This window comes from Heliangelus exortis, chromosome 29, assembly GCF_036169615.1.
Source record: "Heliangelus exortis chromosome 29, bHelExo1.hap1, whole genome shotgun sequence".
Classification (NCBI taxonomy): domain Eukaryota; kingdom Metazoa; phylum Chordata; class Aves; order Apodiformes; family Trochilidae; genus Heliangelus; species Heliangelus exortis.
In genome coordinates this window covers 798832-814493 of record NC_092450.1, presented here as the reverse complement: position 1 = coordinate 814493, position 15662 = coordinate 798832, and the positions used below count along the sequence as shown (strand labels likewise).

Genomic DNA, 15662 nt, shown 5'->3' with positions numbered 1-15662 from the left:
CAAACCCTCAGCTCCTGCACCACATCCCAGTTCCTGTGAAAGTGACTTCTGACAACACCTGCTCCACAAACCCTCCTCCTGCCAACTCCTTCTGGGTTCACCCCGACTTTCTGTCAGGCTGAGAACCACCCCACTCCTCCACTCTTGAGTGACAGATGGTGTTTCATAGACAAAAACCCTTGGTGTAAAAACGCTGGCAGGACAAGGGACTGCATAGGAGCACAGAAGGCAAGGGGCTGGTGGCAGTGACAGCAGCAGAGAGGCAAACACAAGATCCCAGACCCAGAAAGAACATTCACCACTGGCACTGTCATTTATTTCACGGGTCCCATGGTAACTATTGTGTTTTGGTTTTTTAAATCCATGCTCCCGGGGTAAAATGAATACAACCATCTTCACCCTCGTTAAGGGAGAGTTTCAGCTTTCATCACTGTGAAGTCTGAAGGCAACCACAGCATTTCCCAAAGGCACAGGAATCAGCAGAAAGCAGGAAACAAAATCAGTGAATGGTTGAGCTTGTCAGTGCTGCTCAGTCCCCACTTCCACACAGTGGGTGTCCTTACTGAGAGATGTTTGGTTTGTGCATGATGTGGGATAGGATGGGGGTTTTCATGTCATTTCCTCCCCAGATTAAAACAAAGGGGACAATTTGGCATTCCTACTGCACAAAGAGGATGAAAACCCAAGTCAAAACTACCAAAAAATTGCAGTCTGCAGTGAGAGGACTTTTTAGTTTGCAAAATATGTTGCACTCAATTACTGAGAGAATGATAAAATGAGATGATCCAAGGCTCCCAGTACCCATGTGCTGCCCAGATGGGTGGGCACAACTCTGCAGGTTTTCCTACACACTGTTACACAGCAAATTCCTTGGGATCTGGCCATGAGTGCTATCAGCTGCTGGATCAAATGCCTCATGAGGATAAACAGAGGCTGCTCATTCATCTTAAACTCTTTTGGGCTAAGACAAGCCAAAACATCTACATATGAAAGGTTAGAGGGTTGGGGGGTTTTCCCCCCTCTGAAAGCTTTCCCAGATTGGTTTTGGGGCTTACCATGCTCATCAGGACAGCCAGGATTTGGCAACTGAGGTGCAAAATACTTTGGCACTGCACAAAGGATGTGAAAGTGGTGTGGGAATTACTATTAGAACAAGATTTCTGACATGTAACTGCCTATGAGTATGGAAGAGCCTTCAAAAAGGCAGGAAAAGTGTCTTGAAAAAAAAAAAAAAATCAGTATTGCCCACAATACTGATGCTGACTTCTTACATGTTGGAGTTTTCCAGTCTTTCCACATCATCAACATCTTCACAATGAAAGGACAGTGTTTGCTCCATGATACCTGTTCAGTCTGCACAATGAAACAAGTGGAATCACTCTGATCTCTGTCTGTCCAAGGTGTACTCACTGACTTTAGTAACCAGGCTCTCAGCAAAGCAGCTGAATTACCAGTTATGAATCAAGTATGGAAAATATTCCTGGGAGGAGATCAAGATTGACTGAAGAGCTTTCTCCCCAAGTTAAATAACAACAAATCTGGGCTGACCTCTGAAGTTACCCATGGCCTGCAGTGTGTCAGAGCCCCAAAATAATGCCATCACCTCAGAAAAGTCATGGAAACAGGGATGAGCTCTCTGCTCCAAGCCAAATGCTTCCATTCTTCATACAGCCAGGAGCAGGTGCTACCAATAGTAAACCCCAACAGTAAAGAACTCCAATAGTAAAGAACCCCAATAGTAAAGCAGGGAAAAAAATAAATAAATCAGACATTCTTTAAGTCAATAAAAACTTTGAGACGGACATTGCTACTTCTTTCCTGCATGACAGGGGTGATACACGTGGTGTCTTTTAGAAACCATCCCACCTTCCTGGCTTTCATACTTGTACTCAGCACCCAAACCCCTGCCAGCCACTGCTCCAGGGATCTGGGGTGCCTGCCTGCAGGAATGGAGTGCTGGTACCTAAGGAGAAATGGGCAGCCAAAGTGTTCTGGCTGAAAACAAGACTTGTTTGGACAATAAGCAGCCCCCCTTCAGGTCTCCAAAAATGTAAGCCCTTAATGAAAAACATGTTTTCCATCAACTGATTGGAAAAAATAAGCACAACATTTCCAATGATTTCAAATTTGTTCAACTTGCCCTCAGTTTCCTATCAAGTCCAGCTTGTACAGTTTTATACCAGGCTTAAAAAGGTTGACATGTATCTACTTTCCCTTGGCATTTCCTCAAAGAGGTTTAAGTTCAGGAACTAATAAAGATTCAGGGAATTAGCTGCCAGAGACTGGAGATGTCTAGCTGAGGAATGTCTGCATCCTTGAAAGCCAGGATGCAGCACAGCCCAAAAACTAAGTTCAGAACAAAGACAAGATTTCTATTGTTTGTTTTGCTAGAGACATAAATGCTACATTTAACAGGAAAAAAGGGAAAGGAATACGCTCTTTTTTTATACACCCCACGCCTGGAGGCATACACAGTGTCATTAGTGTTCTCTTCACCTAAAAGAGGTCAATACAAAAAAAAAAAAAGCACATAAAGCAAAGATACTTTCTTACTGCGACACAGATGAAACTCAGAAAAGGAAACACTTTATTATCAAGAAGCACTGTCCACAAAGTTATACATCTAACCCTCTGTCTTATTTTAGAAAGTCTCCCTGGTAATTTGCCTGTGCTTTTGAAAAGCAAGTAATATGTTTTGAATTATAAGAGGTTACAGGGACATTTTTGTGGTAAAATTGGACTTCCATTTGCAGGGAAAAAAAAACAAAAAACAAACCCTCAGTGCTACAGAAATCCTTTTGGAAATAACATTTTTTTGTCATTGCTAAGCACTTTTCAACAAAGTTTAAAAGCTACTGTTCCAAGGAGGTGTTTACATCCAGCTCTGAAAGAATACTGGGGTACTCATACCCTGCAGGCAGAAGGAAAAGCAGCACGGTGTCTGCCTGGTACTGGCAGAAGCCAACAGAAGAGGGTTATGTTCTCTGGAGTGTGCAGGGCCAACAACTTTTCTAAGCAGGTTACTTGAAGAGTGACAGTTCTCAGGGTCTGGGATTCTGGGATTTTTCTGGAAGCCTAAATGTTACTTACAGCCCTTGGAGTCTTCTTCCATTCATTCCCCCAGACATCAGATGAGCTGGTATTAGGAGGAAGCCTCCATTTCTAGTGGGGGGAGTTTATAAACTCAACATCCAATTGATTTATAAACAATGCAGGGGAAGAGAGGGCTTCAAACCATGGCATCTGGACTTTTCCTTGAAGGTGAAACTCATTTTATCATTCCTTTTTGTAAACAAATAGCCTATTTAGCTGAAGTTCAGCAATAGGAATAAAAGGAAAAGTTTTGCAGTAAACATCTAAAAGATGCCTAACCCCGTGAAAGCTTCATTGTGCTCTTGATAACCATGATGAAAAGGCTTTTACAACCACCATGCCAGATTTTACCACCTCAATATACCATAGAAATACTCTCCTGAAAGAAAGCTGTGCTGTTCATACAGAGAGAAAAGAGAATTTTTTGTTTGAGTTTGTTTTTCTTTGCTATTCATCATGAGACAGCCCTTGCTGCCCTCCAGTAAGCTGTTAAAATATGGGTTCTGGTTACTCCTTGGCTGGTTTGCTCCCTGGACAGCAGGATTCAGTAAACTGCTCCCCTCCCCTTCAGTTTCTCTTTTGCAAGTTTGTCTTGGGCACCAGAAGTAAAACCCAGCACCATGATGAGGGCACTGGCCAGTTTGATGCTTATAATGGAGGCCAGACAGGAAAAGGGAACCTTTTTCAGAAGGTTTCAGCTGGTGCCCCCAGGTATAACTCAGCTGAGGGGTAGCAGTGTACACCTGCACCATCAGAAAGAGACTGGAGACCTTCTCATCAGGAGCCTCACAAGAAGAATTCCAGGGTCAGCCAAAGTTCCAGTAAAGCACCTCTGGAGTTGGCTTGATCTAAATAAAGAGTGGGAGACAGCCTGTGTCCAGGGGAAAACAAAAAAACACAAACTGAAAGTATTGTGTTTGGAGAAGGGGTTAGACACCCTACCTGAAAAAACATTCACCTCTTCCAGCACATCCCATGCCACACATTGCACAGTGCTGCACAAATCTTCTACAATTTTTATTTCATCTTCTCCAGTTTTTACTTCCAGGGAAGATGTAGCAACACTTCAGGCTTCCCAACTTAAGTTACATCAGCCTTAAATGAGAACAGATCACAATACTAGAAGCAAATTATTCCCTACCTGAGCAGGCTCAGAGAGGACAGCACTGGGTCAGGCTCTTTCCAAACCCAAGAGCACGTGAACTGCCCCAGGCACAGAGCCAGCAGGAACCAGGAAATTACTTGAGGAGATCAACATGATAATCAGTGGTTACAGCAAACCAAACCTCCTACCGTGACAAAGTCTGGGGAGGCTTCATAAATTAGGCATGGCAGGAGGAGGCAGTGTCTTTCTTGAAATTTATATGGTGGTGTTTCCCTGCCAAAAGGAGCAACTGAGGGAAAAGCACAGGAATCCTCACCAGAAAGTTCTCAGCCATGTTAACAGGTCAGTGCTGCAGGAGAAACTGATAAACTTGGGAAGGAGATAAGTTGTGGTGCTGAGGTTGAACAGGAAAGAGGCACAGAGATAGGTAAGGCAGATAAAACTGAAAGCAGAAACCCTCTCCTGCAGATCCACTTTGAACAAGCATGAGAGAAAGGGGGTTTGCCAAGGCATTAGACAAAGATTCAGAACAAAAATCAGTGCAAAGCTCTCTCCAGGCAAGAAATCCATCCCTGAGTAACACTCAGGCTTGGGTCTGGGACACTGTGAGGGAAATAACAAGATCTGACTTTCAGTGCAAAGAAAGGACCAAGGAGGATGGTGCTGGCAGGACAAGTGAGCCCAAGGGAACTCCTGCTGACTCACTGGGCAAGGCTGAAAAAATCACACTGGGAGCAGGGGGGTGACACCTCCATCCCTGGGAGCAGGGGGGTGACACCTCCATCCCTGGCAGCAGGGGGGTGACACCTCCATCCCTGGCAGCAGGGGGGCGACACCTCCATCCCTGGCAGCAGGGGTGACACCTCCATCCCTGGCAGCAGGGGTGACACCTCCATCCCTGGCAGCAGGGGGGTGACACCTCCATCCCTGGGAGCAGGGGTGACACCTCCATCCCTGGGAGCAGGGGTGACACCTCCATCCCTGGGAGCAGGGGGGTGACACCTCCATCCCTGGGAGCAGGGGGGTGACACCTCCATCCCTGGCAGCAGGGGTGACACCTCCATCCCTGGGAGCAGGGGGGTGACACCTCCATCCCTGGGAGCAGGGGGGTGACACCTCCATCCCTGGGAGCAGGGGGGTGACACCTCCATCCCTGGGAGCAGGGGGGTGACACCTCCATCCCTGGGAGCAGGGGGGTGACACCTCCATCCCTGGCAGCAGGGGGGTGACACCTCCATCCCTGGCAGCAGGGGGGTGACACCTCCATCCCTGGGAGCAGGGGGGTGACACCTCCATCCCTGGCAGCAGGGGTGACACCTCCATCCCTGGCAGCAGGGGGGTGACACCTCCATCCCTGGGAGCAGGGGGGTGACACCTCCATCCCTGGCAGCAGGGGGGTGACACCTCCATCCCTGGCAGCAGGGGGGTGACACCTCCATCCCTGGCAGCAGGGGTGACACCTCCATCCCTGGGAGAGCTGGAGGACTGGGAACAGACACTGCAGCACAGAGCAAGCTGGGCTGAGGTGTCCATCTGTGCAAAGAGGGCACTGAGGGCAAGAGCAGTGAGGTCTCCAAGGATGACCAAGAGTGTTCTGCAACTACAAAAATACAGGCAAGAAATCAGCAATAGGAGAAGGGAAGGGTCAGGTGGGAAAACAGTTGTCAGAGGGACAGTGTCAACAACTGCCACCCTGGAGTACAAAAAGAAACACCAAGGATGAGAAATAACATCCTAGCAGGTAAGCTGCTGTCTGGGGAACACATAACTGCTTTCGTGCCATATTTTCACCCCACAGTACCTTTTTCTGGAAAGTGTGCTCTGGCTGAGAGCAGCCCAGCAGTTACACACTCACTGCTCTCTGGAGTTTCATGTATCTCAGGGCTGGCAGCAGCAGGGCAGACCACTACCAACTTCTAAACCCAGAAAAGATTCCAGCAACATCCCAGCAACCAGGAAACGTGTGCTGTAACATTCCTCAGCACACAGGTACACAGGACAGGACACCACAGAGTGAGACACAAATATTCCAGCATTGTACAAGGAGAAAATTTAAAGTCTGCACAGAAAACTGCTCTGAAATTAGGCCAGGCAAATGGAGAGTACCATCACCTTCACACCCCATGAAGACAGGCTGAGAGTTGGGGGTGTTGAGGCTGGAGAAGAGAAGGATCCCATGGGGAGACCTTAGAGCACCTTCCAGTGCCTGAAGGGGCTCCAGGAAAGCTGGGGAGGGACTTGGGACAAGGGCCTGGAGGGATGGGATGAGGGGGAAGGGTTTGCAGCTGCAAGAGGGGAGATGGAGAGGAGATCTTGGGCAGGGAGGGAGGGAGGGAGGGAGGGAGGGAGGGAGGGAGGGAGGGAGAAATTGTTTGGGGTGAGGGTGCTGAGCCCCTGGGTGCCCAGGTTGCCCCCAGAAGCTGTGGCTGCCCCATCCCTGGCAGTGTTGAAGGTTGGATGGGGCTTGGAGCCCCCTGGGCTGGTGGGAGGTGTCCCTGCCCATGGCAGGGGTGGCACTGGGGGGGCTTTGAGGTCCCTCCCAACCCAAACCAGTCTGGGATTCTATGAGCACCGTTGAGCTAAAGGAAGAACAGACTGGCCATGCCCCAGAACAAGTCACACTGTACTGCTGAGCACTGCCAGACCATCTGTGGTGGTGGCCCCTCCAGCTTATCATTAACAACTGTTTTATTTAAAAGGTGTTTACATGACACCTCCCTCTCCTTCTGCCTCCACTTCCCATTGCTGTTCTCTGGTCATATGGGATCCCTTCTCAGTCTAACCCCCTGCTCACCAACAGGACTGTCCTGTGGCAGCCTGCAGCAGCTGGGCCCTGCACAGGCCAGGGGAGAAGAACATCAAGGGACACAAACCCCAGGAACCAGACAAAGCTCATTCCTAGCAAAAGAGAGTGGTTATCTGAGGAACAGTTTAATGAGTTAGATCTGAAGGGAAAAAAAAGTATTTTCAACAAGTTAAAACTATCTACTACCTATCTACTACTTTTCTCTCCCAAAGAAGAGCCTCCTACCCAGGCTGTTCTCTTAGAATCTGAAAACACCACAATGAAAACTTATTTCTCCTCTTGGTCTGCTTAAGAGAGACAGAAATATCAGTACATGATAGCAGTAGTGTACTGAGATCCCACCAGTACCAACTGCAAAGCCCTGAAAAGAACAGAAATCCTCTTCTAGTAATTGTATTTCTGCTTCCGAGACCTCAAAATTGTCTTTTGCTACAAAATAAACTCTCTTATTTAACACTTCCAGGCAAACCAGTGTTTAAGGCATCTGCTTTCTTCTCCCCTTACTCAGATTTCCTTAATTCCATAAAAAAAGATGGAATCATGACCCAGGGACTGAGAAAGGAGAGTAGTGATGTAACAAATACCAAGTGAGATCTGTATCTCAAAGCACTCAAGCAGGTGTGAGTACAGGGGAAGTGTTCAGGTTGTGTAAAAGTTTGCACAGCCCAAAAGGAATGCAAGGACTGTGGGAGAAGTGGAGCAGTGAAACCACCTGAAGAGAAGTCAAAGGACTCTTGACTGAAGGACACCATGAGGCTCATTAGACAACTGAGCTAATATTTACTGTATGAGTTTGCAGAACTTAAGGGCAGCCTCTGGCTGGAGATGCAGAAGGTGATGATGACTTCATTGAGATGCTGCAGCTCTACAGCCATCCCAGACGTGGGGCAGCCCAAAAGGACAGGACTCTGCTTCATGGGGCCACAAAGAGATGCACTGCCCACTCTGAGGACCTTCAGACCCATGCAACTGCATCACAGTCTACAAAATAATTGCAGAGAAGAGGCACAGATGAAAGCAAAAAGGTTGCTGAGGACTTGCTAAGCTGACTCCTTGTAGACTTGCTTCGTGTAAAAAGCAGAAAAAGAAAAAAATAGTTTTAAAAAGACACAATAAGGGGTGTGTCCTGTTGAGCCAATTCAAAAGAGTTCTGGTTACAAAACTGATGCTGCAGGACTTTCCTTCACACCTGGCACTGTGTGACACCAATGTCCCTCCCCAGCTTGCTGCTAGCTACCTACCTGCAATTAAATTTTATCTGTGTTCTGACAAGCAGCATAAATGCAGGTTGGTGTCAGCTGGCAAGCCAGGACCAGCAGGTCTGGTGCCTGGGATTAGCAGCCTAAGAATTTCAGGCTGTCAGGAACCCTGAAAGCCTCATCCCCTTCATGAATCTGACCTTGTATATTATTCAACACCCATGTGTTAACATAATTAAACACCACCTCCCCCACCCTTCTATAAAAAGACTACTGTAGAAGCTCACTCTGAGAGAAGCAGGTATTCAGAACTCAGGGGAGCAGAGATGTGCAAAAGAAGACTCAGTCAAATGACATAAATTCAGCACATATGGGGCACAACAAGTCCCTGTGGGCCATCACCTCCCTCACACACAGAGCCCTGGGGTTCCCTCTGAGTGGGGGGTCCCTCAGAAACCTCCTGCTGCTCCTGAGCTCAGGATTTGCTCTCAGTGAGATCAATGGCTTTTCCATCTCCAAAGAGCGTGCTGGACCCTGTCCAAGCTCATAACTCAAATTTTGATGGACTAAGGGGAATTTTCATTCCATTCATTCCAAATTCTGTCACCAGACAGCTCGCTGCAAACTGGGCAGTTCTGGAGAAGCCAAGAAGAGCTGAGGAGAAATAACTGCTGACAGCCCAAGGAGTGTCCCACAGCATCCATGGTGGCAGCCACCCCTCTCCAGGAAGAAAGCAGCCTCTGCCCAGCAGCTTTTTAATTCAGCACCATATGAACAATTGAAATATTCATATCTATTTAAAAGGAGGAAATTAAAATGGCTTAAAGGCATGAGAAACTTGTTTATTAAGCATGAATATTTCATTAGCAAAAGCACAAATGGAACCAAGCATTCACATAATACTTCCTCTGCCAGGATTAAAGATATTTTGCTACCTAGTGTGAAGCCAAACCTCACCCACCACAACTTGAACCAAAAATATGAATGTTTAAGATGGAGTTTGAGAGATAAGAAAGCCAGTGGAAAAACATCAGTACAATGTAGACAGGACAGAAGCCTTTGCTCCAGCACTGTCAGTAAGATGAGGTCAAAGGGAGAGCAGAATGAAGAAGGATTCTTCTGTGCAGATGAAGAACCAAAAGCTATCAGTGATCCACATCTCTGCTGAGAAAGGATTATTCCTCAGGTATTTATGGGGACTCAGATCCTCTGAGGATGGGAACAAATGTAAGAATTTGGTCAGTACTAGAATTTTGCCAGACCTGTTAAGGACAGAGCAAAGGAAAATCACCCAGTCTCTAGATCCAGAGGACACTAAATTGCAGAACACAAGCTTGGCCTTTCAGAGCAGAGTGAAATCTGTGTATTTAATATCACCTACTGAAGGGGCTGCTAACAGCTACATCACAGCTGTTTGTTAGGTCACTTGGGCAATCACAAAGTCTGTGTATTTTTGGCATCAGCTTCAGCCTTTTGGATCCAAAGCTGCCTCCCCAGCAGCATGCTGTAAACCCAAGAGGCCAACAGCTACTCACACCACTCATCCAAAACACAAACCAGGTTATTTTTAAAACTGACCCAGGCTACAGACTCAACCCACTACATCATCCAGATGTAAAAGATGTGTGGGTTTTTTGAGAGAGGCTCAAGAAGTACAACCTACACTCAACTGTCTCCAGAAAATCCTTTCAAGGTACCCCTCTTCAGCACCTGAAGCCCAATTCCCTGCTTCAATTTGCTACAACCTTTTTATAGGAGTAGAGCCCACACCTCACCCTTCCCTGCACAGCAAACGCCTCAGCCCAAATACTTCCAAAAAATTCTCAAAGAATTTCTTTACAGATCCTCAATACTGAGAATTCTCGTCATAACAAAATATGAGAATTAAAAAAAAAATCTGCAATAAACATTAATTTAGATCTGTTACCTTAATGTAAGACAGCTTTGAAAACACTGTGGGGTTTGCACTGTAAGACACACTTGTGAAACAGTACAAAAACCACTTTTGCATATTTTAACTAAATGCAGAGGTATATTTTATTAAGGGTTGCTTTAAGAAGTCAGAAAACACAGTAGGTGCTGGGAGACAACTACAAGGACCATTAAATTGTAGTTCTTCACACCACATCCTCAGGCAGGCTGGGATGATGAGCAGCAAATACAGCCCCCCCCCCCCCCCCCCCATGAGCTTTCATGCTGCAACTAGCTAAAAAAAAGAGGAAACCAACCCAAAATTCATCTCACAATCATTCACAACTTTACAATTACACCTTACCATGTGCTTTCACAGGCTTCCTTCTATGCATCACTGAGTCCTTTAATAAATGCAACAAAGATTATTATTTTCCCAGGAGGGGATTTGCACAATGCTGGTGAGAAATTAGCAACTCACTAGAAATCAGGAAAAGATGAGTCAAGTAGCACCTGTTCCCAAATTAAATGTGACAGCCTTGAGGACACAACTCCTGTGGCACTGCCCCAGAGCCTGCCCAGCTGCTCTGATGTGTACCAGGCTATTTCCAGCTGGTTAAGAGGCACTGGGTTTCTGCAGCCAGGCACACATCATCCCAGCTCCTGGCAGGGCAGGGACCAACTCTGTCCCTCCTGCAAACCATTTGTGACCTCCTGAGCAGAAGTGAGTCTGAAGTTACTCCTGGAGTTACCAGAGCCTTCAGAACAGATGATTCTCTAGATCACAGATACCACGTGTAAAGCTCTGAGTTTTGACTTGCTTATCAAGATAAATGCTAGCTGTAAAGGAGAATGCAATGAGCAGTCTTTGCAGGGTAATTCAAGAACTCATATACAAGCCATAATATTTCACACTTTTGAAAAATAGCAACCTTCTTGCTCTCTTCCATACAAAGAATTAAATTAGAAATGGTAATTTTCCTCACTCAAAATTTTCATTCTGGTGTGATGAAAAAGGAGGTGGTGTACAGGCTGCTGTTTCTCTTACTCACAAGTTCACATTGCACAGCTCATCTAGGTTGCAGTTTCTGCAGAACCTTATCAATCCCTGCAAGATTGCTGCTCCCCTTTCCCAACCTTGCTCCACCTGCTGTGGAAGAGTCACAGTCACATTAAGTCAAAAGCACCCAGTAAAATAAAAGTATTTTACCAAGTCCTGAGCAGGACCTTCCCCCCGAGATCACAGGTGGGCAACACTCCAGTACAGCTAAACCCCAGCCCTCGATTGCCACTGAGAGGACCCAAGAGCTGCCTGACATGAAAAAAATTCCCTGTTTTAAGAAGCCTTTCAATTAATCTTATGCTCTCTGATAAGACTTGAAATGCCAACTCCTACTGGAGTCTTCAGCCTTCCCACAAAGGTCAACAGGGAAGTGATGAGAGGGAATGCCAGACCAGCTGCTCAAGTGCAAACTGCTCAGATATGGCTCCTTAGAATAATTCAGACCTGTGAGCACTTAAGGAACAAGTCTGGTAAAGCTTTGGAGGTTTGCTTTAAAGAAATAAAGCTAGCTGCTGAGTTCACAGATTAACTGTTCCAGTACTCCTCCTTTGGATGATTTTTTAATAATTGTTCTGATGACTAAGAATCACAACCAGACACTGGTACAAAGCCTACTCAGAGCCAAAGAATTCAAGGATGGGATGATTTTTATTTACAACTCATGTGTAACACACAGTGAGTGCTTGAGTGTCCAGATGAAATGCTTGGTTTATTAAGCAGCTGTAAGACACAGCCATGAAACAATACTAAGTTTGTGATGATAACCTTGCTGAATCACTACACAAACCTACAAATAAGCAGGCATGAAGCACAGGGATTGGGAAATGAGGTGGTAAATTCCCACTGCATCCATCCACCCCCCCAGGTGGGAACTCCCATTGACAAACAAACCAGCCACACTAATCCAGCCCATGCCAACACCACTAAACTCAGACAGTACCAGCAATGAAAAGTGCAGCTTCACCATTTCTCTTTTTCCCACTAGTGACATCCTTGGGGAAATATCCTTGCATGCACCAAAGCTGGTACGATTTCAATTCCACCCACATCTGGGCTCACTTGGGAACTAAATGCAGCACACCCTGTCTGGGGTCAGCCAGTGACCCCGAACAAAAATAGCTCTGGCAGAAAGCTGGATTTATGGAATAGGGTGGAGCCCATCCGAGTGTAAACTGAGCAAAGCCATCACTGGAAGTTAATGACAGAGCAGCAACAATTTCTCCATTCTGCTCAGTGCAGACTCAGGAGCAGCACAAAGGCAGCTCCTGTCATCCACACAATGTGACAAAACCAAACGTGACACAAACAACCCTCCAACAAGTCAGAATCTTGGGTGTCATTCAGTCTGACACAATTTAAAGCATAGCAGCAGCAAGAGTTAATTACTGTCTCCAAACCAGTAACAGTAAGAGAAGCAAATGAGGGCTGAAGCTGGGTCAGCAGGCCAGGGCCACAGCTCTGCTGGCAGCCTCAGGCAGGGCTGGGCAGAGCAGTTTTACTGAAAAGCCACACTTGTGGGAAATTCAGAGCAGCTTTCCTAAATGTCCCACAGCAGGCAACCCTGCAGGCAGGGGATGATAGCCCCAAGGTCAGAAAAATTAACAGTATTCTTTTTTTTTTAACAAAATATTATCCTGCCCCCAGCTCAAGACAACCTTGAAGAGCAGGCAGAACACTGACTGCAAAATGCAGATTACAGCCAAATTCACACCCACATTCATGTGGAAAAGAAACTGGAGTTTGAATTGGTGTCTCAAGAAAAAGCCTGGTTTTGAGTACCAGTGACCAAGGCACTGGAATCAAAGGGACACCTGATGGTGATGATGCCCAACAACATCTTTGGAATCAATCAGCAGAACTCAACAAGGCAGAAAAAAAAATTATCAAACTACGTAGCAATTGTAAGGATTAAGAATTGCTAGCTGCTTCTACTCACCCTCTTTCATACAAAATTAGCAAAGTCTACCAGTGCAAGGCACCTCTCAATTAATTCATTTGATTCCTGAATACCAACACACCACGTTGACTTTTAAAGTTATCTAACAATTAATTTCCAATACTTCACTTAGATTTCCAGTACACATTAACCAAAGAATAAAAAACCCCAAGAACAAACAGCTATGTGCAAGCTTCCTGCTAATTATAATTTCTTTTCTAAGCCCTTTGTAATACAATTAGAGCATCATGGTGTGCACAAATTAGAAGCAAATTTAAGCTTTTAGAGGCAAAGCAAAATTTATTTAAAGCTGACGCTTCCTCCTGTTAAAAACTCAACTGGTCACATCATGTTTTTCTTGGTATTTCTATCCAAATGCCCTCCCTGCCCAGAGAGAAACCCAAATATAAAGGAAAAAAATAATATCAAATACTCTGGTTGTTATTCCCTGTGGCACTGCCAGGATGCCAGCCCTGACCTTGCAGCACCACAGAAGTGGGGTAACTCGTGGAGCACAAAGGTTCCCAAGCACTCAGAGGCTCCCACAGCCAGACTCTGAAACCTACAGATCCAATCCAGAACAGACACCTCAACTGCCTGAAAGAGCCTGATTTTATTCCTTCTTCAGTAGTTTTATGCCAGCTGAGGAAACTTAGCCCTCCCCTCTTTCCTCGGTTATTGCTGGAGCCACCCTCAGGTGCATCCAACAACTGATTGCCAGGGCCTGACAGGTTCCTGATCCCCAACATCTGCAGAAACCTGGTGTCAGGAGAGGTGTCAGGAGAAGAACGGCTCCAGCAAAACTGGGAGGAGGACACAGCCTGCCAGTCAGACTTTTATGCCAAAGGCTTCCCTCCGGGAATTATCAAATCCTTGCAGAAGCAGGGGCATAAGAGTTTATCGGGAAGAGCTCACATGAATCTTTTATAATGGAAAGTGAAAGACAGCCGCAGACTTAGGGTCCCCCCCGGCTGTCCTCGCTATCAGTGCTGCCCAGGATTGAGCTGAAACAGGGAGGAAAACGCAGCTCTCCCTGAAGCCCTCCGTGTCTAGAAGGAAAATAAAACCATAAAGATCACTAAATGTTAAGGCAGTGAAGTCTGCACTCGTGAGTGGCTGTAACGCTCCGACGGAGCTGGAGCAACCTTGGACTTGGTGACTTCTACTGCCGATTTATGGGGTTTTTCCTTCCTAACTTTGCACCAGGCGAGATACCTGTTGGAGGGGAGGTGAACGAGGCACGGGCTGGAGATGAGCTCCGTGAGAAGAAGAGGAAGGATTTCCAACAGGATAACACGCTCTGGTGCTCCCTGCCTGCAGCCCGGACCCCCCTCACATTCCCTTGGCGCTCCTGTACCTCAGTTTTAGGGAACTTTTCCCTCTTTTGCCCCTCAGAGGAGCTCAGTCCCCTCAGCGGGGGCTGAGGGAGCGGCTGCTCCCCCCCCGGGACCTTTCCACCTCCCAACCCCTTCCCCCTTCCCCCTTCCCCCCCAAGGATGTGTCAAAACCCAGGAATGAACGGACTCTTCCTCACTTTTTTTACTCTTTTTACCCCAAAAAAAACCAAACCAAACAAACTCAAATACAACCCCCCCAGCACTCACCGCAGCCGGAGGTTGGCCATGAACTCCGACATAGTGACGGAATCCATCAACACAAAATCAGCTTTCCCGAACTCCAAGCTCTCCTGCTCCGCCATGGCGACAACGGGGGACACTGAGGGGGAAAAAAAAAAAAATAAAAAAATAAAAAAAAAAAAAAAGAAAAGGGGGGGCCCGCCTCGAGCCCGCCGGCCCCGCCTCACCTGCGGTGAGGCGGGGCCGGCGGGCGCGAGGCGGGCGCTGTGCAGCGCCCCCTGGCGGCCCGCGGAGGGCACAGCCGGGAGCTGGCCCCGCCCCTTGTGGGGAGAGCGCCCCCTAGCGGGGAGCGGCGAGAAATGCACCTGAGGGGAACTTTGAGCGGGAAAGGGCGGGAAGGAGTCAAAGGAAAACAAATATCTCCAAAGGAAAAGGTCCCCCAAAGCAGGGGTTTATCGGGAAGGAGGAGAGGATAAAGCTAAGGGAGGTCCTGGCAAGGAGAGGCACCGGTAAGGGACAGATCCTGAAGTTTGGGGATGCTCTCACGCCACAGGTTCCCCTCATTCAGGGAGAGATTCTGGACCTGGAACATCCCCCAACCCAGGATCCCCTCATTCAGGGACAGATTCTGGACCTGGAACATCCCCCAACCCAGGATCCCCTCATTCAGGGACAGATTCTGGACCTGGAACATCCCCAAACCCAGGATCCCCTCATTCAGGGATGGATTCTGGACCTGGAACATCCCCAAACCCAGGATCCCCTCATTCAGGGATGGATTCTGGACCTGGAACATCCCCCAACCCAGGATCCCCTCATTCAGGGAGAGATTCTGGACCTGGAACATCCCCCAACCCAGGATCCCCTCATTCAGGGAGAGATTCTGGACCTGGAACATCCCCAAATCCAGGATCCCCTCATTCAGGGACAGATTCTGGACCTGGAACATCCCCAACCCAGGACCCCCTCATT

The 15662-nt window shown here is 47.2% G+C and overlaps 1 protein-coding gene across 4 annotated transcripts in view; it reads right to left on the bottom strand.

Moving 5' to 3' along the window:
• Nucleotides 1-14922, bottom strand: part of MYO1D (myosin ID) — a 145620-nt gene extending 130698 nt beyond the window's left edge. For all 4 annotated transcript variants that reach the window (XM_071728705.1, XM_071728706.1, XM_071728704.1 and 1 more), the window contains exon 1: nt 14718-14922. In XM_071728705.1, coding sequence (XP_071584806.1) covers nt 14718-14812 — 95 coding nt within the window. In that variant the 5' untranslated portion in view covers nt 14813-14922. The remainder of the gene's footprint in view (nt 1-14717) is intronic.
• Nucleotides 14923-15662: the final 740 nt, after the last annotated feature.